The sequence below is a fragment of the Elephas maximus genome, chromosome 19 (genome assembly GCF_024166365.1).
Source record: "Elephas maximus indicus isolate mEleMax1 chromosome 19, mEleMax1 primary haplotype, whole genome shotgun sequence".
Lineage (NCBI taxonomy): Eukaryota > Metazoa > Chordata > Mammalia > Proboscidea > Elephantidae > Elephas > Elephas maximus.
In genome coordinates, this window is record NC_064837.1 from 1,544,726 (window position 1) to 1,572,540 (window position 27,815).

General features: G+C 38.0%; 1 protein-coding gene across 9 annotated transcripts in view; it reads right to left on the reverse strand.

Annotated features, from left to right (window-relative positions):
- NCOR1 (nuclear receptor corepressor 1) overlaps positions 1–27,815 on the reverse strand; it is a 240,883-nt gene that overhangs the window by 78,489 nt on the left and 134,579 nt on the right. For all 9 annotated transcript variants that reach the window (XM_049859791.1, XM_049859790.1, XM_049859789.1 and 6 more), the window contains one exon: positions 4,338–4,464. In XM_049859791.1, coding sequence (XP_049715748.1) covers positions 4,338–4,464 — 127 coding nt within the window. The remainder of the gene's footprint in view (positions 1–4,337; positions 4,465–27,815) is intronic.

A 27,815-nucleotide genomic window follows, 5' to 3' on the forward strand; every position in this document is an offset into this window, starting at 1 on the left:
TATCAGGATATAAAATAAACACACAAAAATCAGTTGGATTCCTCTACACCAACAAAAAGAACATTGAAGAGGAAATCACCAAATCAATACCATTTACAGTAGCCCACAAGAAGATAAAATATTTAGGATTAAATCTTACCTGAGATGTAAAAGACCTGTACAAAGAAAACTATAAGACACTACTCCAAGAAACCAAAAGAGACCTATGTAAGTGAAAACATACCTTGCTCTTGGATAGAAAGACTTAACATTGTAAAAATGTCTATTCTACCAAAAGCCATCTATATATACAATGTAATTCTAATCCAAATTCCAACAACATTTTTTAACGAGATGGAGAAACAAATCACCAACTTCAAATGGAAGGGAATGAGGGCCCACGTAAGTAAAGCATTACTGAAAAAAAAAAGAACAAAGTGGGAAGCCTCACTCTACCTGATTTTAGAACCTATTATACAGCCACAGTAATCAAAACAACCTCGTACTGGTACAGATAGATAGAGCAATGGAACAGAATTGAGAATCTAGGCATAAATCCATCCACGTATGAGTAGCTGATATTTGACAAAGGCCCAAAGTGAGTTAAAAGTGGAAAAGATAGCCTGTTTAAAAAATGGTGCTGGCATAACTGGATATCCATCTGCAAAAAAATGAAACAAGACCCATGACTCACTCCATGCACAAAAACTAACTCAAAATGGATCAGAGACCTAAATACAAAATCTAAAACGATAAAGATCGTGGAACAAAAAATAGCGACAATGCTAGGAACCCTAATACATGGCATAATCAGTATACAAAACATTACCAACAATGCAAAAGAGAAACTAGATAACTGGGAGCTCCTAAAAATCAAACACCTATGCTCATCCAAAGACTTCGCCAAAAGAGTAAAAAGATTACCTACAGACTGGGAAAAAGTTTTTAGCTATGACATTTCTGATCAGTGTTCAATCTCTAAAATCTACATGATTCTGCAAAAACTCAACAACAAAAAAACATATAACCCAATGAAAAAATGGGCAAAGGATATGAACAGCCACTTCACTAAAGAAAACATTCGGGTAGCTAACAGATACATGAGGAAATGCTCATGATCATTAACCATTAGAGAAATGCAAATCAAAACTACAATGAGATTCCATCTCACTCCAACAAGGCTGGCATTAATCCAAAAAACACAAAATAATAAATGTCGGAGAGGTTGTGGAGAGAATGGAACACTTACACACTGCTAGTGGGAATGTAAAATGGTACAACCACTTTGGAAATCGATTTGGCACTTCCTTACAATACTGGAAATAGAACTACCATAGGTTACAGCAATCCCACTCCTTGGAATATATTCTAGAGAAATAAGAGCCTTTACACGAACAGATATATGCACACCCATGTTCATTACAGCACTGTTCACAAAAGCAAAAAAGATGGAAGCAACCAAGGTGCCCATCAATGGATGAATGGATAAATTATGGTACATTCACACAATGGAATACAATACACATTGATAAAGAATAATGATAAATCTGTGAAACATTTCATAATATTGAGGAATCTGAAAGGTATTATGCTGAGTGAAATTAGTCAGTTGCAAAAGGACAAATATTGTATGAGACCAATATTATAAGAACTCGAAAAGTAGTTTAAACAGAGAAGAAAATATCCTTTGATGGTTACGAGAGTGGGGAGGGAGGGACGAAGAGGGGTTTTCACTAATTAGACAGTAGATGAGAACTATTTTAGGTGAAGGGAAAGACAAGAGACAACACAGGAGAGGTCAGCACAACTGTACTAAACCAAAAGCAAAGAAGTTTTCCTGAATAAACTGAACGCTTCAAACGCCGGCATAGCAGAGGCGGGGGTTTGGGGACATGGTTTCAGGGGCCATCTAAGTCACCTGGCAGAATAAAATTTGTTAAGAAAACATTCTACACCCCACGTTGGAGAGTGGCGTATGGGGTCTAAAATGCTAGCAAGTGTCCATCAGGATGTATCAATTGGTCCCAACCCATCTGGAGCAAAGGCGAATAAAGAACATCAGAGACATAAGGAAAATATGAGCCCCAGAAACAGAAAGGGCCACATAAACCAGAGACTCCATCAGCCTGAGACCAGAAGAATTAGATGGTGCCCAGCTACCACCAATGAACACCCTGACAAGGAACACAACAGAGAGCTCATAACGAAGCAGGAAGAAAGTTGGGTGCAGAACTCAAATTCTACTAAAAAGGCCTGACTTATTGGTCTGACTAAGACTAGAGGGGCCCCAGAAGACATGGCCCCCAGACTCTGTTAGCCTAGAACTGAAACCATTCCCGAAGCCACCTTTTCAGACAAAGATTAGGTTGGACTATACGACACAAAATGATATTTGTCAAGAGTGTAGATACATGAGACTAAATGGGCAGCTCCCGTCCGGAGGTGAGATGAGAAGGCAGAGGGGAACTGGAGGGGGTTGAATGGGCATGGGAAATCCAGGGTGGAAAAAAGTGCGCTGTCACATCATAGGGAGAGCAACTAGGGTCACATAACAATGTGTATATAAATTTTGGTATGAGAAACTAACTTGAACAGTAAACTTTCACTTAAAGCAGCATAAAACAAAAAAACTACATGAGACCAAATGGCCAACAATTACTTTTAAACAAAAATGAGAATGTAAGTGAAAGTAATCAAGCAGGGACGCTTGATTAATAGAAATGGAACAACCAGAACGGAAAAACTGAGAATGTTTACACACTGTGAAGAATGTAACCGATGTCACGGAACATTTTGTGTACAGATTGCTAAGTGGGAACCTAAACTGCTGTGTGAACCTTCACTGAAAACACAATAAAATATTATTAAAAAAAGAGAAAAAAAGCCTCACCTAAAATATAACAAAATTAAAAAATAAATACCTGGTATATCTGGTGGTAATAAGTGCAGTGAATAAATAAGAAAACTAGGCAAGCAGTGGGTAAGAGGGCTTTATAAAGGGAAACGTGACATTTGAGCAGAGACCTAAAGGAAATGAGCAAATGAGCCGCAAGCCCATCTTGGGGAAGAACATTCCACAGGGATTAACAAGTGCAAAGATCCCTGAAGTGAGGCTGCTTTGAGTGGGGAAAGCAAAGAGGACAGTGTGGTTTGGGCCAGACTGAACAAGCAGAAAATTGTTCGGCAAAAATGTGCAAGTAATGTAAGTTCATATAGGACTCCTGGGTCAGAGGAATGACTTCTACTTCACATTTTAAGCAGATCACTCTAGCTGCTGTGTGGAAGAAAAAAAATACAGCAAATCAAAGAGAAGCAAGGAAATCAATCAAGGGTACTACAGTGGAGATGGCTTGGGTCCGGGGTAGCAGCAACGGAGAAAGGAAGAAAAAATTAGATTCTAAATATTACATTTAAAATTTGCTCATGTGGAGTACGAGAGAGAGAATTACCAAGGTAACATTTACTATACAAAATATACCAAAAAAAAAAAAAAAAACTCCAAACCTATTGCTGTCTACTCAATTCCGGCTCACAGTGACCCTATAGCACGGAGTAGAACTGCCCCACAGGGTATCCAAGGAGCACCTGGTGGATTCAAACCGCCAACATTTTGGTTAACAGCCACAGCTCTTAATAACTACCGTTTACAAAACAGAAACATGTTTAATGCATAAAGATCTACAAGTATCATGAAAATTCCCACCTCAGAAGCAGGTAATTTACAAAAGAAATATACAGAAACATTAGAAACAATGTAAATTGAAATAAATTAGGTACTTTTTTTTCACTTGCAAAAAACTAGCAAAAAAACAAGAAAACACTTTACTTCTTCAGAAAGTCATCAGTAATTTGTTTAAGCAATAAAAAAGACTTCATTTATTTTCTTAACTTTCATGGGATGACGTTTTTTCTAATGGAGCATCTGGGGTCATTAATTTTTTCAAATGAAAACGTAAATATGATTTCTGTAAATCTTTGTAGCAATATAAAATAAATCAAACTCAACGCAATAAAATAAAGAAAATGTAGTTGAAATATTAACAACTAAACAAATGAATGTGGCAATCACATACGTGCACGGACTTCTTATTGATGCTGGTGATGTTTAGTGTCCAAAGTAAGGCTGCCATTTTCAGGCTCTTCTGGTTGTAACATCTGGATAATCATAGCTGCTACATAACTAAATATTTGTTGAATGAATGAATAAATTCATTGTATTTAAATCTAAAGTTCTAAGCCATGAAAACACTATACGCATTTCCTTAATAAAGCAATTTCTAAATAGTCAAATGACTAAGTTAAAAACTACGTATTTCGGTTAGCAGATGTCATAACTGAAATTCAAAATTTTGAGATACCTTCACTATCTTCTGGATTTTCTTCTTCATTAGAAGCTTCAATATCTTCATCTTCCTGAGCAGAAACAGTGGAAGCTACACTCTCACACTGAGACACATCTCGCTCTTCACGAGGCTTTCGTGATGTCTGAAGGAGTAAAAATTATGAAATTACTTATGATTTAAATAACTTAAAAAAAAAAAACCCCTTTTCGTATCTAAAATAATGTAAAACGTTAATATACACTCACACTACACTGTGTGCTGTGTTTCTGACAACTGTTCTGGCTAACTTATCAATAGTGAAAGTACAAGGAAATATCTCTTGGTAATTTCTCATTGGCCTTTTTAATACATGGATCACATTCACCAAACTGATCAAAAGTTACACTTGAACGATTTCTGGAATTAGGTGTCACTATGCTGTTCTTACGAGTCTGTCAGTTTGTCGTACTGTGGGGGCTTCCGTGTTCCTGTGATGCTGGAAGCTATGCCACCAGTACCCAGATGCCAGGAGGGTCACTCATGGTGCAAAGGATTCAGCTGAGCTTCCAGAATGAGAGACTAGGAAGAAGGACCAGGCAGTCTATTTCTGAAAAGCACTAGCCAGTGAAAACCTTATGAATAGCAGCGGAACATTGTCTGATATAGTGCTGGAAGATGAGCCCCCCAGGTTGGAAGGCACTCAAAAGATGACTGGGGAAGAGCTGCCTCCTCAAAGTAGACTCAACCTTAGTGACGTGGATGGAGTAAAGCTTTCGAGACCTTCACCTGCTGATGTGGCATGACTCAAAATGAGAAGAAACAGCTACAAACATAATCGAAATAATAATAATAAGAACTTTGAATGTAAGAAGTATGAATCTAGGAAAACTGGAAATCATCAAAAATGAAATGGAATGAATAAAAATCGATATCCTAGGCATTAGTGAGCTGAAATGGACTGGTATTTGCCATTCTGAATCAGACAATCGTATGGTCTACTATGCTGGGAATGGCAATTGAAGAGGAGTGGTGTTGCATTCATCATCAAATAGAACATTTCAAGATCTATGCTGAAGTACAACGCTGTCAGTGATAGAATAATATCCATATGCCTACAAGGAAGACCAGTTAATACGACTATTACTCAAATTTACACTCTAACCACTAAGGCCAAAGATGAAGAAATTGAAGATTTTTACCAGCTACGGCAGTCTGAAATTGGTCGAACATGCAATCAGGATACACTGGAAAATTACTGATGATTGGAATGTGAAAGTTGGAAACAAAGAAGGATCAGTAGTTGGAAAACATAGCCTTGGTGACAGAAAAATGATGCCAGAGATCGCAAGACCAATGACTTCTTCATTGCAAATACCTTTCTTCACCAACATAAACAGCAACTATACACATGGAACTTACCAGATGGAATACACAGAAATCAAGTGGACTACATCTGTGGAAAGAGACGATGGAAAAGCTCAATATCATCAGTCAGAACATGGCCAGGAGCTGATTGCGGATCAGATCCGCAACTGCTCATATGCAAGTTCAAGGTGAAGGTGAAGAAAATTAGAACAAGTTCACAAGAGCCAAAGTACGACCTTGACTATATCCCACTTGAATTTAGAGACCATCTAAAGAAGAGATTTGACACATTGGACACCAAAGACTGAAGACCAGATGAGTTGTGGAATGACATCAAGGACATCATACACTAAGAAAGCAAGAGGTCACTGAAAAGAAAGGAAAGAAAGAAAAGACCAAAACGGATGTCAGAAGAGAATCTTGAAACTTGCTCTTGAATGTCAAGCAGCTAAAGCAAAAGGAAGAAATCATGAAGTAAAAGAGCTAAACGGAAGATTTCAAAGGGTGGTTTGAAAAGGCAAAGTAAAGTATTATGATGACATGTGCAAAGCGCTGGAGAAGGAAAACCAAAAGGGAAGAACTCGCTCAGCATTTCTCAAGCTGAAAGAACTGAAGAAAAAATTCAAGCCTCGGGTTGCAATAGTGTAGAATTCTATGGGGAAAATAGTAAACAACGCAGGAACCATCAAAAGAAGATGGATGGAATACACAGAGTCATTATACCAAAAGAATTGGTTGACACTCCATCGTTTCAAGAGGTAGTATATGATCAGGAACTGGTGGTACTGAAGGAAGAAGTCCAAGCTGCTCTGAAGGCACAAACAAGGCTTCGGGAACTGACGGAATATCAATTGAGATGTTTCAACAAACAGGTACAGTGCTGGAAATGCTCACTCGTCTATGCCAAGAAATTTGGAAGACAGCTACCTGGCCAACTGGCTGGAAGGGATCCATATTTATGCCTATTCCCAAGAAAGGTGATCCAACTGAATGCGAAAATTATCGAACAATATCAATAATATCACACACAAATAAAATTTTGCTGAAGATCATTCAAAAGCAGCTACAGCACTATATCAGCAGGGAGCTGCCAGAAATTCAGGCTGGATTCAGAAGAGTGGAATCAGGGATATCACTGCTGATACCAGGTGGATCCTGGCTGAAAGCAGAGACTATCAGAAGAATGTTTACCTGTGTTTTTTACCGACTATGCAAAGGCATTCAACTCCGTGGATCATAACAAATTATGGATAACATTGGCAAGAATGGGAATTCCAGAACACCTAATTGTGTTCATGAGGAACCTGTACATAGATCAAGAGGCAGTTGTTCGGACAGAAAAAAGGGATACTGGGTGTTTTAAAGTCAAGAAAGGTGTGGCCAGGGTTGTATCCTCTCAGCGTACCTATTCAATCTGTATGCTGAGCAAATAATCCGATAAACTAGACTACATGGAGAAGAATGGAGCATCAGGATTGGAGGAAGACTCATTAACAACCTGCATTATGCAGATGACACAACCTTCCTTGCTGCAAGTGAAAATGACTTGAAGCACTTACTAATGAAGATCAAAGACCACAGCCTTCAGTATGGCTTGCACCTTAGCATAAAGAAAACAAAAATCCTCACAACTAGACCAATGAGCAACATCATGATAAATGGAGAAAAGATTGAAGTTGTCAAGGATTTCATTTTACTTGGATCCACAATCAACACCCATGGAAGCAGCAGTCAAGAAATCAAATGACACATTGCATTGGGCAAATCTGCTGGATAGGACCTCTTCAAAGTGTTGAAGAGCAAAGATGTCACCCTGAAGACTAAGGTGCGCCTGACCCAAGCCATGGTATTTTCAATCGCATCATATGCATGCGAAAGCTGGACAATGAATAAGGAAGACCGAAGAAGAACTGACACCTTTGAATTGTGGTGCTGGAGAACAATATTGAATATAGCATGGACTGCCAATAAAAACAAATCTGTCTTGGAAGAAGTACAATCAGAATGCTCCTTACAAGCAAGGATGGTGAGGCTGAGTCTTACATACTTTGGACATGTTGTCAGGAAGGATCAGTCCCCGGAAAAGGGTCAGCAGAAAAGAGGAAGACCCTCAAAGAGCTGGATTGACACAGTGGCTGCAACAATGAGTTCAAGCATAACAACAATTTTGAGGGTGGCGCAGAACAGGGCAGTGTTTCATTCTGTGGTACACAGGGTCGCTATGAGTTGGAACCAATTGGATGGCACCTAACAACATGTTGTTGTGTGCTGTGAAGTCAATTCTGTCTCATATGGACCCTACAGGAGAGAGTAGGACTGTCCCACAGGGTTTCCAAGGCTCTAACCTTTCCACAAGCAGACTGCCTCATCTTTCTGCCATAGAGTAGCTGGTGGGTTCAAACCATCAACCTTTCAGTTAGTAGCTGAGCACTTAAACACTGTGCCACCATGGTTCCTTTAGTCATCACTATACATGTAGAGGCAACCCTGGTAGCATAGTGGTTAAGTGCTATGGCTGCTAACCAAAAGGTTGGCAGTTTGAACCCACCAGGCGCTCCTTGGAAACCCTGAAGGGCAGCTCTACTCTGTCCTGTAGGGTCGCTATGAGTCAGAAAGGCAAGGTTTTTTTTTTTGTTTGTTTTGTTAAATACACGTAGAAATAGCCAATAATTACAAATCTCTAGTCTTGTTTCCCCCTCCAATTAACATATTCTTTAAATAAAATAACATGTCCCTTGACATGTGGAAGATGCAAAAAATTATATTAAGAAAAACAGTAATTGTTCATTATTCCACCAGCTGGGGATAATAAGTATACTGGCACACCGACTTTCAGTATTACCTGTTTGTAAGTAGTTATATCTGCACATAAACATAACCAGGATAGCCCTATGTAATTACAGATCCTATTTTTTTTAACCTAATATACTCATGAGCTGAAAATATCCCTATAATTATAAATTATTACAAATCCTTTAAAATTATTTTTATTAATGATTCTATCAAAACACTATTGTTATATTTGTTTAATATTATATAAATTTATTTATTTAAAATTTTCCCATTTTAAGGCATTTAGGTAATTTCTAATTTTTGGTATTATTAGTAATGCTGTAATAAACTTCCTTCACTAGCATTACAAATCATGTAATTTTTACAGGCAACACCTCATTGTTGGTGTTAACACTGAGTTTCTTTTACAAAAAATGAGGATAAATTTTTTTATTAAAAAAAAAAAAAAGTAGTTTCCCTTACGTGAACTACGTGTTTATGTTACATTGCTCAACCTTCTACTGGGGTCACATATCTGTAAGAATGTATACGCACAGTTAAATGAAAGACATTAGCCATTCAGTATATTTATAACCTTATGTTGCTAAATATAAGACTTAAGGTCTCCTCTGTCTTACGAGACCAATGGCCCTAGCCTGGCAATCCTCTGTTCTCTAGCCCTGACAGCGCCCATATTTCACCTGACTTGAGCTGTCAGCCTCTCCCAGTGAGATCTTCCTCAAGCAGAGCATCATAGAGAGGAAAATAAATTATTATTGTCCCAACTGTTAAAAATCACCAGTATGCCTAGTCTTTCATTTTTCGCTTAGATATGAGTATGCCATTTAGGATCCAACCTAAAGCATTAATTAAATCAAGAGAAACAATCAGTTTTTCAATGTCAGAGTCATATAAAAAATGTGAAATTCTGAAGGCTAAAAAATCCATCCACATATTCCCAGCAGAAGTGCAAGGAAAAAATCCCAGAGAGACACTAGCCATACTTTCAAACAAAGTGTTCAGAAGATTCTACAAACAGTGTAATACATTCATGCATTAGGTAATAAGTAGTATACGGGTTTTTCTACTGCCAACCCAAGTCCCTTCTTAGCCAGTATTAACCCTTCTCTAGATCCTTTCAGTGATGGCTACAGAAGAGGCAGTGTCTCACCACTACTATGCAACATTGCCCCCTTCTAATACAATAATCTTCTACATCCCCAGTTTCTTCTCTCTATGATTGGATTCATTAATTTTTAAAAATAATCCAAATGTACAGAAATGTAACATCTGTGCATCTACCACTGAGTTTTAACAAATATTGGACATTTTGCTATGTTTTCTTGAGATCTTTCTGAAAAAGAAAAAACATTCTAGATACGCAAGTACAGCCTGCTGCTCCTATTATTACAATTGTAATTCAAATGATTAGAATAAGAAGTTTTACTTTTAAAAGAAATATCTGATTCATTCTTTACTTGACTTTCTTCCACAACATTTTAGGTAGTATCTAGTGAAGTCAAGACTTTTTTTTTTTGGTTATTTCCTTTACGTTTTGGTTGTTTTGGCACATTTTTACCTCTGGTATTCTTACTTTTTAACCTAAAAGCTCCTTTGTATATAAAACCAAAACTAAACCCACTGCAATGGAGTCAATTTCAACTCGTAGTGACCCTACAGGACAGAGCAGAACTGCCCCATGAGGCTTTCAATGAGTGACCAGTGGATTCAAACTGCCGACTATTTGGTTAGCAGCCATAGATCTTAACCACTATGACACATTTTGAAATCAGTCAATATTATACTTTATATACTCTATAAAGTTAAAATCTTAGCAAGCTGAACCAGCTGCTCTTTCATTACCCATTCTATCATTCTTCAATGTACTAGGTTGAATTTTTTTGTTGTTGTTCTGTTAGAACACTGATTCTCAAACTTTTTGGTTTAAAGATGCAGCAATGTTAACCATTAAGTTGTGGAATGTGAGAAAGCAGTGCTAAAAAAATTTACACACTGAATATGTATGTTAGAAGAGGGATCGCAAATCAATAACCTAACTTCCGCATTAGGAAACTTGAAAAATAAAAAATTCAAGGCAAGTAGAAGAAAGGAAATAATAAAAATTTGAGCAGAAAATAATGAAATTTAAAACAGGTAAACAGTAGAGAAAAACCAATGAAAATAAAAGCTTATTCTTTAAAAAGATCAATAAATTGATCTAGCCAGGCTAACCAAGAAAAAAAAGAGAAGACACAAATTATTGGAAATGAAAGACCATCTCAACTGATCCTATGTACATTAAAATGATTTATTACACTGGGCAAATCTACTGCAAAAGACCTCTTTAAAGTTTTAAAAAGCAAATATGTCACTTTGGTGACAAAGGTCCGCCTGACCCAAGCCATGGCCTTTTCAGTCACCTCATATACATATGAAAGCTGGACATTGAAAAAGGAAGATAGAAGAATTGATGCATTTGAATTGTGGTGTTGGCAAAGAATACTGAATATACTGTAGACTGCCAGAAAACAAACAAATCAGTCTTGGAAGAAGTACAGCCAGAATGCTTCTTTGAAACAAGGATGGCAAGACTTTGGCACAGGTAGTTTGGACACGTTATCAGAAGGGACCTGTTCCTGGAGGAGGACATCATACTTGGTAAAGCAGAGGGTCAGGAAAGAGAGGAAGACCCTCAATGAGATGGACTGACACGGGGCAGTAACGATGGGCTGAAGCATAGCAACGATCATGAGGATGGTACAGGACCGGGAAATGTTTTGTTCTGTTGTACACAGGGTTGCTATGAGTGGGAACTGACTCACCAGCACCTAACAACAACCAACGATTAAAGAAATTGAATCAGCAATTAATAACCTTCCAACACAGAAAGCATCAAGTTCAAATGGTTTCTCTGATGAATACTACATACTATCAAGCATTTCAAGAATTAACATCAATCCTTTTCAAACTCTGAGAAGTGGAGGGAACACTTGTTAACCCATTTTATAAAACTAACATTATCCTAATACCAAAACTAGACAAAGATAATCCCTGGAAGTAAAATTACAGACCAATATCTCTCATGAACATAGATATAAAAATCCTCAACAATGTACTAGGAAAAGAAATTCAACACTGTATAAAAATATTTACATAGCACAACCAAGTGGGATTTATCCCAGGTATGCAAGGATAGTTCAATATTTAATAATCAATTAATGTACTCCACCATATCAACAGGCTAAAGAAGAAAAATCATATGATCATATAAACAGATTTGACAAAATCCAATACTTGTACATATAAAAACTCTCAGCAAACTAGGAATAGAGGAAAGTCCCTCAACTAAAGAACACCTACAAAAAACCTATAGTTAACATCATATTTAATGGTGAAAAATTAAACGTTTTCCTTCTAAGGTTGAGAACAAGAGAAGAATGTACCTTCTCACTACTCTTAGTCAACATCGTAAAGTAAGTCCTAGCTAATGCAACTGGACAAGAAAAGGAAATAAAAAGTATACAGACTGGGAAGGAAGAGATGAAACTGTCTTTGTTCACAGATCATATAACTATGTAGAAAATCCCAAAGAATTAACAAAAAACTCCTGGAACCAATAGGTGATTACAGCGAGGTTGAAGAATACGAGGTTATACACAAAAGTCAACTGCTTTCCTATGTACAAGCAATGAACTATTTGAATTTGAAATTTAAAACATATAAACTATATAGGTATAAATCTAAAATATTTGTAAGAGCTAATTTATGAGGAAAACTACGAAACTCTGATGACAGAAATCAAAGAAGATCTAGATAAACAAAGAGATGTTCCATATTCACGAATAGGGAGCTTTAAGATGCTAATTCTTGTCAACTTGATCTGTAGATTCAATGCAATCAATTAAAATCGCATCAAGTTATTTTGCGGGTACTGGCACATTGATTTTAAAATTTATATGGAAAGGCATAAAATGCAGGATAGCCAACACAATACTAAAGAACAGAGTTGGAGGAATTATACTACCCTACTTAACATAAAGGAACAGTGACCAAAACAGCATAGTATTGGCAAAGAAATATACAAATATATCACTGGAACAGAACAAAGAACCCAAATATAGAACGATACAAATATAGTTCCTGAGTAGCTCAAATAATTAAGCACTTGGCTCATAGCCAAAAGGTTGACACTTCAAATCCATCGACACATGCCCTGGAAGGTAGGCCTGGCAATCTACTTCCAAAATTCCATAGCCTTAAAAGCCCTAGGCATCAGTTCTATTCTGCACAGATGGCACCGCCATGAGTCAGAATCAACTTGACGGCAACTAACAACATTTGACCAAGTAGCAAAAGCTATTCAATGGAGAAAGGACAGTCTTTCTGACAAACAGTGCCGGAAAAACTAGAGATCCACATACAAAAAAAAAAAAAAAAAAAATCTAGACATAGAGCTTGCATCATTCATAAAACTTAAAACGGACCACAGACCTAAATGTAGGATGCAAAACTACAGAACTTCCAGAAAATACTACAGGACAAAATCTAGGTGATCTTGGATTTTGTAACAACCTTTTCAATATCATAAGCACAATTCATAAAAGAAAAAATTGAGAAGTTGGACTTCGTTAAAATTAAAAAGTTCTGCTCTGTGAAAGACACCGTTAAGGAAATGGAAAGACAACCCACAGGCTGTGAGAAAATATCGGCAAAACACTTATCTGACTTGTAACCAAACATACAAAGAATGCTTAAAAACTCAACAATAAGAAAAAACAACCCAATTACAAAATGAGGAAAAGAACAAAACAGACACCTCACCAACGAAGACGTGCAGATGGCAAATAAGTATACGAAAAACTTTACATCATATGCAATTAGGAAACTGCAAATCAAAGTAACAATGAGATACTTGAAAGCTAAACATAGAATTACCATTTGATTAAGCAATTTCACCCTTAGGTATTTACCTAATAAGAATGTATGTCCACATAAAAATGTGCACACTACATTGATAAAGAACAATGATGAATCCATGAAACATTTCATAACATGGAGGAATCTAGAAAACATTATGCTTAGTGAAATCAGTCAGTCGCAAAACGACAAAAATTATATAAGACCACTATTATAGGAACTCAAGAAATAGTTTAAACAGAGAAGAAATTATTCTTTGATGGTTACGAGAGGGGGGAGAGAAGGAGAGAGGTTTTCACTAATTAGATAGTACGTAAGTTTTATTTCAGGTGAAAGGAAAGACAACACACAATACAAGAGGGGTCAACACAACTGGACTAAACCAAAAGCAAAGAAGTTTCCTGAAAAAATTGAATGCTTCGAAGGCCAGTGTAGCAGGGGCAGGGGTTTGCAGTCAACTAAGTCAACTGGCATAATAAAATCTACGAAGAAAACATTCTGGGGTGGAACCAAGATGGAGGAATAGACAGACGCTTCCAGCAAGCCCTCTTTACAACAAAGACCCGAAAAAACAAGTGAAGCGAGTATTTTTATGACAAGCTAGGAGCCCTAAGCATCAAAGGAAAGCTTAGAAAACAAACAGAGGGGCGGGGGAGGAAGAGACGGTTCAGAAGCGGAGAGGAGTTACTGGACCTGAATTGCGGGGAACCCTCAGGGACCATTTCTGGAGCGGCGGTGGCAGGCTGGAACTAGTGTTCTGCCTCAGTTTCCTCAGGGAGAAGCAGCCAGCCACACAGCCTACTCACACCTCCAGAACCAGAGAAGAATGGCGCTCTCAGCAAAAGCTAAGTACTTGTGTATATTTTAATATGCCCCACCCACCCTCAAGCTGGCTTCAGCAGCTGAATTCCCTGGGCCTGAGACAAGCACTGTTGAGTGATTAGAACCATCCTCCCAGCCTTGGAGAAGGGAAAAATTTACAATTGAGGGAAAAGATAATTTGCCAGCTCCACCAACCAGGGGCGCTCAGGACAGAAGCTGCTCTTGTCCAGGCATAAATGGTCCATGAACTTTGAGCACCTTTCCCCTCTGCATGGACCTATGTGGGCTTATTTCAGGAGAAAAGGCCCTTGTTGGCAGACTCCCAACCATTTCAGCTGTGTGGTGGAGAGGTGGGTGTTTGATGTTTGACATTGCTTTGCCTATTAAACAGGTTCCTCACCTACCCACATCAGGGGCCTAAGGACTGGTAGCTCCACCCAGGTCACCCAGATACCCACTACATTGGTCCAGGAATAACGGGTACCACCCAGTCCTTACAACCAAAAACACTGGGTGCCCATAGTCCATCTGCAGAACCCACCCGCCTGCACGCTCTAGGGAATAGGGATGCGCTATCCTAAGAGACACCTGGGGGTCGGTTCTCAGCCCCCTGCCCTGTTCAGAGCATGACGCCCTGCTGTAATCAGATACTGGTACTTACAACAATCATGTCTGCCCCTCTAAGACTGTAGGACAGAGCCTGTACCACACACTTGATGATCTGCTACCTGGACACCTGAGATGTATTCCTACAAGAAAAGTGAATGGACTCCTAGACTGATATACTTGACAACAACTCTAGCCATCTGGGAACAGGATGTCAGAGCTCGAAAGGCAAAAATAATCAAGCAACCCATTTGGGCATATCAAAACAAAACAAAGCAAGAAGCTATGACACAGTAGACAAAACAAAAAATAAACTGATGCAATAACTCATAGATGGCTCGCAGATAACAGTCAATATCAAGTCACATAAAGAAACAGGCCATGATCACCTCAACAGGCTCTCAAAACAAAGAATCCAGGGATCTTCTAGATGAAAATGCATTCCTGGAATTACCAGAGGCAGAATACAAAAGATTAATATACAAAACCCTTCAAGACTTCGGGAAGGAAATCAGGCAATACGCAGAACAAGCCAAGGAACACAGAGATAAAGCAACTGAAGAAATTAGAAAGATTATTCAGGAACATAATGAAAAATTTAATAAGCTGGAAAAATCCAGTCAGAAAGCAATCAGAAATTAAGAAGATTAACAATAAAATTACAGAAGTAGACAACTCAATAGAAAGTCAGAGGAGCAGAATTGAGAAAGTAGAAGCCAGAATTTCTGAACTTGGCACTAATATATTTGAAGAAAAATCAGATAAAAGACTTAAAAAAAAAATGAAGAAGTCTTAAGAATCATGTGGGACTCTATCAAGAGAAATAACCTACGAGTGATTGGAGTACCAGAACAGGGAGGAATAACAGAAAATAGAGAATTGTTGAAGATTTGTTGGCAGAAAACTTCGCTGATATCGTGAAAGATGAGAAGGTATCTATCCAAGATGTTCAACGAACTCCACATAAGATAGATGTTAAAAGAAAGTCACCAAGACATAGTATAATCAAACTTGCCAAAACCAAAGATAAAGAGAGAATTATAGGAGCAGCGAGGGATAAACAAAAAGTCACCTACAAAGGAGAACAAATAAGAATGAGCTCGGACTACTTGGCAGAAACCATGCAGGCAAGAAGGCAATGGGAAGATGTATTTAAAAAACTGAAGGAAAAAAATTGCCTGCCAAGAATCATATATCCAGCAAAACTGTCTCTTAAATATGAAGGTGAAATTAGGACACTTCCAGACAAACAGAAGTTTAGGGTGTTTGTAAAAACCAAACCAAAACTACAAGAAATACTAAACAGAGTTCTATGGTTAGAAAATCAATAATATCAGGTATCAACCCAAGACTGGAACACTGGGCAGAGCAATCAGAAGTCAACCCAAACAGGGAAATCAAAAAAACAAAGCAAGATTAAAAAAAGGGGGGGGGGGGCGGTGTCAAAACAGGGTAACAGCAATGTTATCATATAAAAGAAGACAACATTAAAACAATAAAAAGGGACTAAGAAATGTAATCATAGATCTTCCATACGGAGAGGAAGACAGAGTAATAGAAAGAAATAAAATTTAGGTTTAAATTTAGAAAAATAGGGGTAAATATTAAGGTAACCACAAAGGAGACAAACTATCCCACTCATCAAAATAAAATACAAGACAACCCACCTGGATCAAAGAAGAATGATGAAGACCAAGGACAAAAGATAATTATGAGCCCAGGAGAAAGAAAGAGCCACATAAACCAGAGACTGTATCAGCCTGAGACCAGAAGAACTAGATGGTGCCCAGCCACAATCCATGACTGCCCTAACAGGCAACACAACAGAGAACCCCTCGGGGAGCAGGAGAGCAGTGGGATGCAGATCCCAAATTCTTGTAAAAAGACCCGACTTAATGGTCTGACTGAGACTAGAAGGACCCCGGTGGTCATGGGCCCCAGACCTTCTGTTGGCCCAGGACAGGAACCATTCCCAAAGCCAACTCTTCAGACAGGGACTGGACTAGACTATGGGATGGAAAATGATACTGGTGAAGAATGTGCCTCTCAGATCAAGTAGACACATGAGTCTATGTTGGCATCTCCTGTCTGAAGGGGAGATGAGAGGGCAGAGGGAGGCAGAAGCTGGCTGAATGAACACAAGGAGAGAAAGTAGAGGGAAGGAGTGTGTTGTCTCATTAGGCGGAGAGCAATTAGGAGTGTATAGCAAGGTATATATAAATTTTTGTATGAGAGTCTGATACGATTTGTAAACTTTCACTTAAAGCACAATAAAAAATAATTAATAAAAAATTGCACATTAACACTTATAGAAGTTTTATTCATAATTACCAAAAATCGGAAGCAACCAAGATGTCCTTTAATAGGTGAATGAATAAACAAACCATTGTACATCCACACAATGGAGAACTGTTCTGTGATTTTAAAAAGGAGCTATCAATCCACAAAAAGGCATGGAGGAGACTTAAATGTATATTACTAAAAGAACCCAATATGAAAAAGTTATACTCTATGTGATTCCAACTATATGACATTATGGAAAAAACAAAATTACAGAGAAGGTGAAAAGACCAGTGGTTGCCAGTTTGGGGAGGGGGCAGCTGAACAGATGGAGAACAGGGCATTTTTAGGGCAGTGAAACTATTCTGTATGATACTGTAATGGTGGGTACATGACATTATACATTTGTCAAAACTCACAGGACTGCACAACACAAACTGTGGGCCGCAATGTAAACTATGGACTATAGATAATAATATGTCAAAACTGCTTCATCAAAGGTGGCCTGGTGGTGCAATGATGAAGTGCTCAGTTGCTAAATGACAGGTTGCTGGTTTCAAACTGACCAGTGGCTCCGAGGGAGAAAAGATCTGGCAATCTGCTCCCATAAGAAGCCCCATGGGGCAGCTCTACTCTGTCACAGAGGGTCATAATGAGACAGAATGAACTCAAAGACACACGGCAACAACAACATTGCTTCATCGACTGTAACAATGTACCACATGAATGCAAGATGTTAACAATAAAAGTAACCATCTTTTCAGGGGGGAGATTATCTGGCAATTCTCTGTACCTTCTGCACAGTTTTTCTGTAAATCCAAAATTGTTCTATTAAAAAAACTATTGAGAACCCCAGAGTTTTTGTTTATGAGGGTTGTATCTATCGATATTTACCCCATCAGAAATTAAAACTGAGAAACTTTTAAATATTTATTAATTCATTTTAAAATATCAATATTAAACTCATTACAGACTAACATTTTTAATTAAAAAAAACCATTTTAAAAAACAAAATAATGCAGTGAAAAAGTAGTGTTGACATTTAAAAAATCTTTTTAATGTCTAGTTTAATAGACAACAACAGAATTCTAATATATGTTTTTCCACACTGAATCTAATTTGTGGAGATACGTTGTTTTGAAGTAAACGAAAATAATCTGACCTCACACAGGTATGTAAATGGAAATGAAAAGAGTTATTTTAACAGTCTTCTCAGTTATAGATATTATTTTTGATATTTTACCAAAACTTAACAAGTGTTTGCCTCTTAACAGTTGCAACGTGGAACCTCAAAATGTATCAGTGAGCTCTGTACTCTGCTACATTAAAATCCACTCATCGGTCTGGCACTTTGAGTGGATCTCTTATCCATGAATGATACCCATTGTGACATCATGAATCAGTCACTTGAAAAATGATTTATGCAGATTTTCCTAATGTTGATACATTTTATTATATTACCCAAATATCAGGTTTGTTATTATTAACACTGATTTAACAGAAAAATCTTTGAATTTGGGAGAAGATGTCAAGTTCACGGTGACAGGCACAAATTTTCTACAATTCTAATTTTTGCTTGAAATCAAAAGTGGCAACAAATACTATTGGCTGTTTCTTTGGAAGATAGGCTCACTTCATTAATTTTCAAGAAAATGTCTGCCATATCCGTAAGTGTAAAAAACCATATTTTGGCCAGCATTACTCTGATATCGAAACCAGACAAAGATTCCAGAATAAAAGAAACTTGCAGACTAATATCCCTTGTGAATACAGATGTAAACATCCGCAACAAGATACTAGTAAACAGAATCCAATAGAATATTAAAGGCTGATACACCATGATAAAGTCCCACCTATCCTAAGAATGAAAAGGTGGTTCACCCTAGAAATCAGCCAAGGTGACTTGTTGTGAGCTGCCATCAGGTCATCTCTGACTCACGGTGACCCCACGTACAACACAAAGAATTACTGTCTAGTCCTACACCATCTTCACAACTGTTGGGGTGCTTGAGTCTACTGTTGCAGCCACTGTGCATTTTGAGACCTTCCAAACTAGGAGGCTCGCCCCCCAGCACCATAAAGAATAATATTCTATTGTGATCCATAAGGTTTTTACTGTTGACAGGGTTTAATTTTTGTAATGAGATCACCAGGCCTATCTTCCCAGCCTGTGCTGCTCTAGAAGCTCTGCTGATGCATTCCCACCATGGGTGACCCTCCTGGTACTTGAAATACCAGTGTCATACCTTCTAGCATCATAGTTGCCCACAAGCCACCAAGTGTGACAGACAGACACGTGGCGGAATCAAGGTAATACACATTAATAGAATAAAAGGGAAAGAACCGCATGATCATCTCCTTTAACACAGAAAAGGTATTTGATAAAATCCAACACACTTTCATAACAAAACACTCACAAAACTAGGAAAAGAAAGAAAATTCCTCAACGTGACGAAGGACATTTAAGAAAAACTCACAGTGAACGTTATATTCCATGAAGACAGACTGAAAGTGCCCTAAGATTGATGAGGAAGAAGACAGGAATGACTGCTCCACCACAGGTATTCAATATTGTATTAAAACTCCTGCTGTTGTGTACCTTCAAGTTAATGCTGACTCATGGCGAACCTATAAGACAGAGTACAACCACCCTATAGGATTTCCTAGGCTGCGATCTTTTTGGGAGCAGATCGCCAGTCTTTTCTCCCACAGAACTGCTGGGTGGGTTCAAAGCACCAACCTCTCAGTTACCAGCCAAGTGCTTAACCATGTCCTAGCCACAGCAATCAGGCAAGAAAAAGAAATTAAAAATATACAAATCAGCTTAATATCACACAAAGTAGACTCTAAGACACAATCTGTTAGAAGAAATAAAGATAGACATTATATAGTGATAAAAGAATCAACTCATCAAGAAGATTCAGCAATCATACATACATATGAACTCAACACTGGAGCACCTAAATATATAAAGCAAGCACTGAAAGGACTGAAGGCAGAAATAGACAGCACTACAATAACAGTTGAAGACTTCAATACACCAGGTTAAATACTGGACAGAACATCTAGAAAGAAAAATCAGCAAGTAAACACAGGACCTGAATGACACAGTAAACCAACTAGAATTAAGAGACATACACACAACACTCCACCCACCAACAGTACAATACACATTCTACTTCAGTACACACGGATCACTCCCCAGGAGAGACCATGTCAAGTCACAAAGCAATTCTCAGTAATTTAAAAAGATTGAAATCACACACAAAGTATTTTCACTCACCACAACAAAGAGAAGCTAGACATCAATAATAGGGAAAAAAAAGAAAAAAAAACCACTGGAAAAAACACAAACACATGGAAATTAAACAATACGTTATTAAACTACCAATAGATGAAGAGGGAAATCACAAATTTCTCAGTCAAATGAAAATGAAAGCACAGAATGCCAAAACTTATGGGATGCAGCAAAGGCAGACTCAGAGGAAAATTACAGCAATAAATGCCTGCACGGGAAAAGAAAAATCTCAAATCAGTAGCCTAACTCTAAAACTTGAGGAACTAGAAAGAAAAGAGCAAACTAAGCCTAAACCTACCAGAAGGAAGGAACATAGAACAGGGCACAAATAAAATCAAAACCAGAAAAACAATAGAGAGAATTAACAAGACCAAAAATTGGTTCTTTGAAAAGACCAATAAAATTGACAAATACTGTAGGCGGGGCCAAGACAGCACAGTAGTCAGACACTTCCGGTGGTCCCTCTTACAACAAAGACCCCCAAAAATAAGTGAATCAATTATATATGACAATCTAGGAGCCCTGAACATCAAAGGCAAAGCTGAGGAATCAGACTGAGTGGCAGGGGGAGGGAAAGACAGTTCAGAAGCAGCAATGAGTTGCCAGGCCTGAGGCAGTGGAAACTGACACCCTGAAGGCCGGACTGGCTGGCTCACGCGATGAGGCGAGCAATGGCGTTCGGAACACATTTTCCACTTTGGGAGAGGCCGAGGGGCGGAGAGTCTATTCAAGCCTCCAGAACCAGCCTATAGTGGGACTCAATCGGCAAAAGATAAGCACATGTGTCTAACTTACCGCACAGATCAAAAAACACCCCATTTGGAAACAACCTCTTTCCATTTACCTGCTCCCAGTTCCGAGACAGCTTCAACAATTACCACTTTCCTGGCTTGGAAGTAAGACCCCTCGCATGCCCTGAGTCATTCTCCTGGCCCTGAAGAGGGAACAAATTGAAAAATAGGAAAAAATAATATGCCACCTCCTCTAAGCTGGGAACTCAGGACAGGCACAGGGGCCCAAGAATAAGTGATACCTCCCAGTTTTTACAGCCAACATAATTGGGTGCTCATTGTCCAGCTGCAAAACCCACCCACCTACGTGTTCTAGGGAACAGGGACACACTTTCCTCTCAGACACTCAAACTCAGGGGTAGCCATCAGCCCCCTGCCTTTCCCAGTGTGTGACCCCCTATTGCACCCAGATGCCTGTGCGTACTCCAATCACTCCTGCCCGTCTAGGACTGTAGATGAGAGACTGCAAAACAGACTTGGTGACTACCTGGACACTTGAGCTGAATCCATACAAGAAAAGTAAATGGACTCCTGGGCTCACATACCTAGAAACAGAACTAAGGACCTGGTACCAGGACATTAGAGATTCAAAGGCACCAATAATCAAACTAGCTTACGTGAGCAGCCTATATGGGCATACAAAAAAAAAAAAAAAAAAAAGCTAGGACACAGTAACCAAACATAAAATAAATAAATACAACAACCTCTTGATGACTCGGAGACAACAGTAAGTATGAAATGACATAAAGAGGCAGACCATGATGGCTTCAGCAAACTCCCAAAACAAAGAAAAAAGAGACCATCTGGAGGAAGACAACTTCCTGGGATTACCAGAGGTGGAATACAAAAGATTAATACACAGAACCCTTCAGGAGATCAGGCGAAACACAGAAGCAGCCAAGGAGCACACAGACAAAGCAACAGACAATCTTAACGAGATCATAGAAGAGCACAATGACAAACTGAACAGACAGCAAGAATCCATAGAAAGACAGCAAAGAGAAATCCAGAAGATTAACATTAAATTTCAGATTTGGAGAACTCAATATAAAGTCATAAGAGCAGAATTGAGACAGTGGAACTCAGAATTAGTCAGACTGAAGGTAAATCGCTTAACACCAACTTATTTGAGGAAAAATCAGATAAAATAATTAAAAAAATGAAGAAACCCTAAGAATTATGTGGGACTCTATCAAGAGGAATAACCTACGAGTAACTGGAGTACGAGAACAGAGGGGGTAATAAGAAATATAGAGACCTGCTAAAGATTCGTTGGCAGAAAATTTCTCTGACATTGTGAAACACGAGAAGATATCTATCCAAGATGCTCATCAAATCCCACACAAGGTAGATCCAAAAAGAAAGTCACCAAAACATACTGTAATCAAACTTGCCAAAAAACAAAGATAAAGAGAGAAATTTCAGAGGGGCTAAGGATAAAGGAAAAGTCACCTACAAAGGACAGTCAATAAGACTAAGGTTGGACTACTCAACAGAAACCATACAGGCAAGAATGCAATGGGATGACATATATAAAGCCTTGAAGTAAAAAAAATTGCCAACCAGGAAGTATATATCCAGCAAAACTGTCTCTCAAATATGATGGTGAAGTTAGGGCATTTCTAGATAAACAGAAGATTAGGGAATTGGCAAAATCCAGACCAAAATTACAAGAAATACTAAAGGGAGTATTCTGGTTAGAAAATCAATAACATCAGATAACAACCCAAAACCAGAACACTGACAAAGCAACGAGCTACAAACCTAGATAGGGAAGTAAAAAAAAAAAAAAAAAAATCACAGCTAAAATGCTGAAAATAGGGAGAGACATCAATATGTAAAAGGTGACAACATTAAAACAAAAAAGGGGGACGAAAAAAATGTAGTCATAGATCTTTCATATGCAGAGGAAGTCAAGGCGATATAAAGAAACTTAGAAAAGTAGGGGTGAACATTAAGGTAACCACAAAGGAAACTAACAATCCTACACATCAAAATAAGAAACATAAAGACTCAGAAAACACAAAATCAACAGCAATGAAAAAGAAGAAAAGAAAATGCATAAAGAAAAAAGACTCAGCACAGAAAATTAAGTGGAACAAAGAGATTTTCAATGACACACAAAAAAAATACATCAAAATGACAGCACTAAACTCATATCTATCAATAATTATGCTAAATGTAAACAGATTAAAGCACCAATAAAGAGAGAGAGTAGCAGAACGGATAAAAAAAAAAAACACGATCCAGCTATACGCTGCCTACAAGAAACATACCTTAGACTTAAAGACACAAACTAAAACTCAAAGGATGGAAAAAAATATATCAAGCAAACAACAATCTAAAAAGAGCAGCAGCGACAATATTAATCTCTGACATAATAGACTTTAAAGTAAAATCCACCACAAAAGATAACGACACTACATAATGATTAAAGAGTCAATACACCAGAAGGAAATAACCATAACAAACATTTATGTACCAAACAACAGGGCTCCAAAATACATGAAACAAACTCTAAAAGCACTAAAAAGAGAGGTAGACAGCTCACCAATAATAGTAGGAGACTTCAACACACTACTTACGGTGAAGGACAGAACATTCAGAAAGAAGCTCAATAAAGACACAGAAGATCTAAATGCCACCATCAACCAACTTCATCTCATAGACATGTACAGAACACTTCACCCAACAGCAGCCAAGTAAACTTTCTTTCCCAACGCACATGGAACATTCTCCAGAATACACCACATATCAGGCCATAAAGCAAGCAAGCTGTAACAGAATCCAAAGCATTAAAATATAACACAGATCTTTTCTGACCATAAAGCCATAAAAGTAGAAATCAATAACAGAAAAAGCAAGGGAAAAAAATCAAACACATGAAAACTGAAAAACACCTTGCTCAAAAACTACTGGGTTATAGAAGCATTTAAGGATAGAATAAAGAAATTCACAGAATCAAAAGAGAATGAAAACATATCCTACCAGAGCATTTGGGACACAGCAAAAGCAGTGCTCAGAGAGGTCAGTTTATACCAATAAATGCACATATCCAAAAGGAACAAAGGCCCCAAATCAAAACATTAACCCTACAACTCGAATAGCAAGAGAGCAGCAAAAGAAGCCCTTGGGCACCAGAAGAAAAAATAATAATAAAAATGAAAGCAGAATTAAATGAAATAGAAAATAGAAAAACAACTGATAGAGTTAACAAGAACAAAAGTGGTTCTTTGAAAAGATCAACAAAATCAATAATCCACTGGCCAAACTGACAAAAGAAAAACAGGGGAGGAAGGAAATAACCCGTGTAAGAAATGAGATGGGTAATATCAAAACAGGCCCAAATGAAATTAAAAGAATCCTAATGGTACAGGAAAAAAAAAAAAAAAGGTATACTAATGAAAAAAAAAATGGTATACTAATGAAAAATTGTACTCTAATAAGTCTGAAAACCAAGAGGAAATGGACAAATTTCTGGAAATATACTACTTACCTAAACTAAATAAACCTATAACAAGAGATTGAAAAGGTAATTAAGAATCTCCCCCGCCCCCCGCCCAAAAGCCTCGCCCTGACCATTTCACCGGAGAATTCTACCAAACTTTCAGAGAAGATTAATACCACTACTACTACAGGTATTTCAGAGCACAGAAAAGAATGCAATACTCCCAAACTCATTCTATAAAGCCAGCATAACTTTAATACCAAAGCCAGGTAAAGACACCACAAAAAAAGAAAATTATAGGCCAAAATCCCTCATGCACATAGACATAAAAATCCTCAACAAAATTCTAGCCAATAGAATTCAACGACATATCAAAAAAAAAAAAAAAAAAAAAATTCACCAAGACCAAGTGGGATTCATACGAGGTATGCAGGGATGGTTCAACATTAGAAAAACAATCAATGTAATCCATCACATAAATAAAAGACAAGAACCACATACTCTTATGAACTGATGCAGAAAAGGCATTTGACAAAGTCCAACACCTATTCATGAGTAAAAGCTCTCAGCATAATAAGGCTAGAAAGGAAATTCCCCAGCATAATCAAGGGTATTTATACAAAGCCAACAACCAAAATCATCCTCAATGGAGAGAGTCTGAAAGCATTCTCCTTGAGAATGGAATCAGGCAAGGATGCCCTTTATCACCACTCTTATTCAACATTGTGCTGGAGGTCCTAGCTGGAGCAATTAGGCTAGAAAAAGAATTAAAAGCACATCTAAATTGGTAAGGAAGAAGTTAAAGTATATTTCTATTTGCAGATGGTATGATCTTCTACACAGAAAACCCCAAAGAATCCACGAAAAAAACTACTGGAACTAATAGAAGATTTCAGCAAACTATCAGGATACAAGATAAACATCGAAAAATCAGCTGGATTCCTCTACACCAATAAAGAGAATTTCGAAGAGGAAATCACCAAATCCATACCATTTACAACAGCACTCAAGAAGATAAAATACACAGGAATAAATCTAACTGGATATGTAAAAGGAATATACAAAGACAACTACAGGACACTACTTTAAGAAACCAAAAGAAACCTACGTAAGTGGAAAAACATACCTTGCTCATGGATATGAAGAGTCAACAGTGTCAAAATGTCTGTTCTACCCAAAGCGATCTACAGATACAATGCAATCCCGATCCAAATTTCAATGGCATTTTTTAATGAGATGGAGAAACAAATCACCAACTTCATATGGAAAGGAAAGAGGCCCTGGATAAGTAAAGCATTACTGAACAAGAAGATCAATGGTGGAGGCCTCATAATACTAAATTTAGAACCTATTATAAGGTCACGGTAGTCAAAACAGCCTGGTACTGGTACAACAACAGATACATAGACCAATGGAACAGAATTGGGAACCCAGATAAAATTCATCCACCTATGAGCAGCTGATATTTGACAAAGGCTCAAAGGCCCTTAACTGGAGAAAAGACAGTCTCTTCAACAAATGTTGCTGGCATAACTGGATATCCATTTGCAAAAAAATGAAACAGGACCCATACCTCACACCATGCACAAAAACGAACTCAAAATCAAAAACCTAAAAATAAAATCTAAAGTGACAAGGATTATGAGAGAAAAAATAGGGACAATGCTAGGAGCCCTAACACATGGCATAAACAGAACACAAAACATTACTAACAATGCAGAAGAGAAACTAGTAGATGGGAGCTCCTAAAAATCAAACACTTATGCTCATTAAAAGACATCACGAAAAGAATAAAAAGATAACCTATAGACTGGGAAAAAAATCTTGACGACAACAAATCTGATCAGCGTCTACTCCCTAAAATCTACAACATACTGTAAAAAACCTCAACTACAAAAAGACAACCCACATTAAAAAAGGGCAAAGGATATGAAGAGGCACTTCACCAAAGAAAATATTCAGGCAGCTACCAGACACATGAGGAAATGCACACGATAATTAGGCATTAGAGAAGTGCAAATCAAAACTATAATGAGATACCATCTCACCCCACCAAGGTTAGCATTAATCCAAAAAACACAAAATAATAAATATTGGAGAGGTTGTGGAGAGACTGGAACACTTATACACTGCTGGTAGGAACGTAAAATGGTACAACCAGTTTGGAAATTGATTTGGCACTTCCTTAAAAAGCTAGAAACAGAACTACCATCTGATCCAGCAATCCCAGTCCTTGAAATATATCCTAGAGAAATAAGAGCTGTCACACGAACAGATATATATGCACACCAGTATTCACTGCAGCACTGTTCACAATAGCAAAAAGATGGAACCAGCCCATCAACAGATCAATGAATAAAGAAATTATGGCATATTCACATAATGGAATATGAAGCAAGGAAAAAGAACAACAATGAATCTGGGAAACATCTCATAACATGGATGAATCTGGAAGGCGTTAAGCTGAGTGAAATTACTCGCAAAAGGACAAATATTGTATAAGACCATCATTATAAGAACTCAAGAAAAGGTTTAAACACAGAAGAAAACATTCTTTGATGATTACGAGGATGGGGATGGAGGAAGAGGGGTATTCACTTACTAGATAGTAGGCTAAGAATTACCTTAGGTGAAGGGGAGGACAACACACAACAACCAAAAGCTAACAAGTTTCCTAAACACAACCAAACACTTGGAGGGACAGAGTAGCAGGGGTGGGGGTCTGGGGACCATGGTTTCAGGAGACATCCAGGTCAAGTGGCATAACAAAGCTTATGAAGAAAATGTTTTGCATCCTATTTTGGTGAGTCGTGTCTGGGGTCTTAAAAGCTAGTGAGCAGCCATCTAAGCTACATCAATTGGTCCAAACCCATCTGGAGCAAAGGAGAATGAAGAACACCAAAGACACAAGGAAAATATGAGCCCAAGAGACAGAAAGGGCCACATAAACCAGAGACTCCAATAGCTTGAGACCAGAACCAGATAGTGCCCAGCTACTACCAATGACTACCCTGACAGGGAACACAACAGAGAGTCCCTGACGGAGCAGGACAAAAGTGGGGTGCAGAACTGAAATTTTAATAAAAAGACCAGAATTAATGGTCTGAGAATGAGGGACCCCCAGACTCTCTGTTAGCCCAGAATTGAAACCATTCCTGAAGCCAACTCTTCAGACAAAGATTAGACTGGAGTATAAGACATAAAATGATACTGGT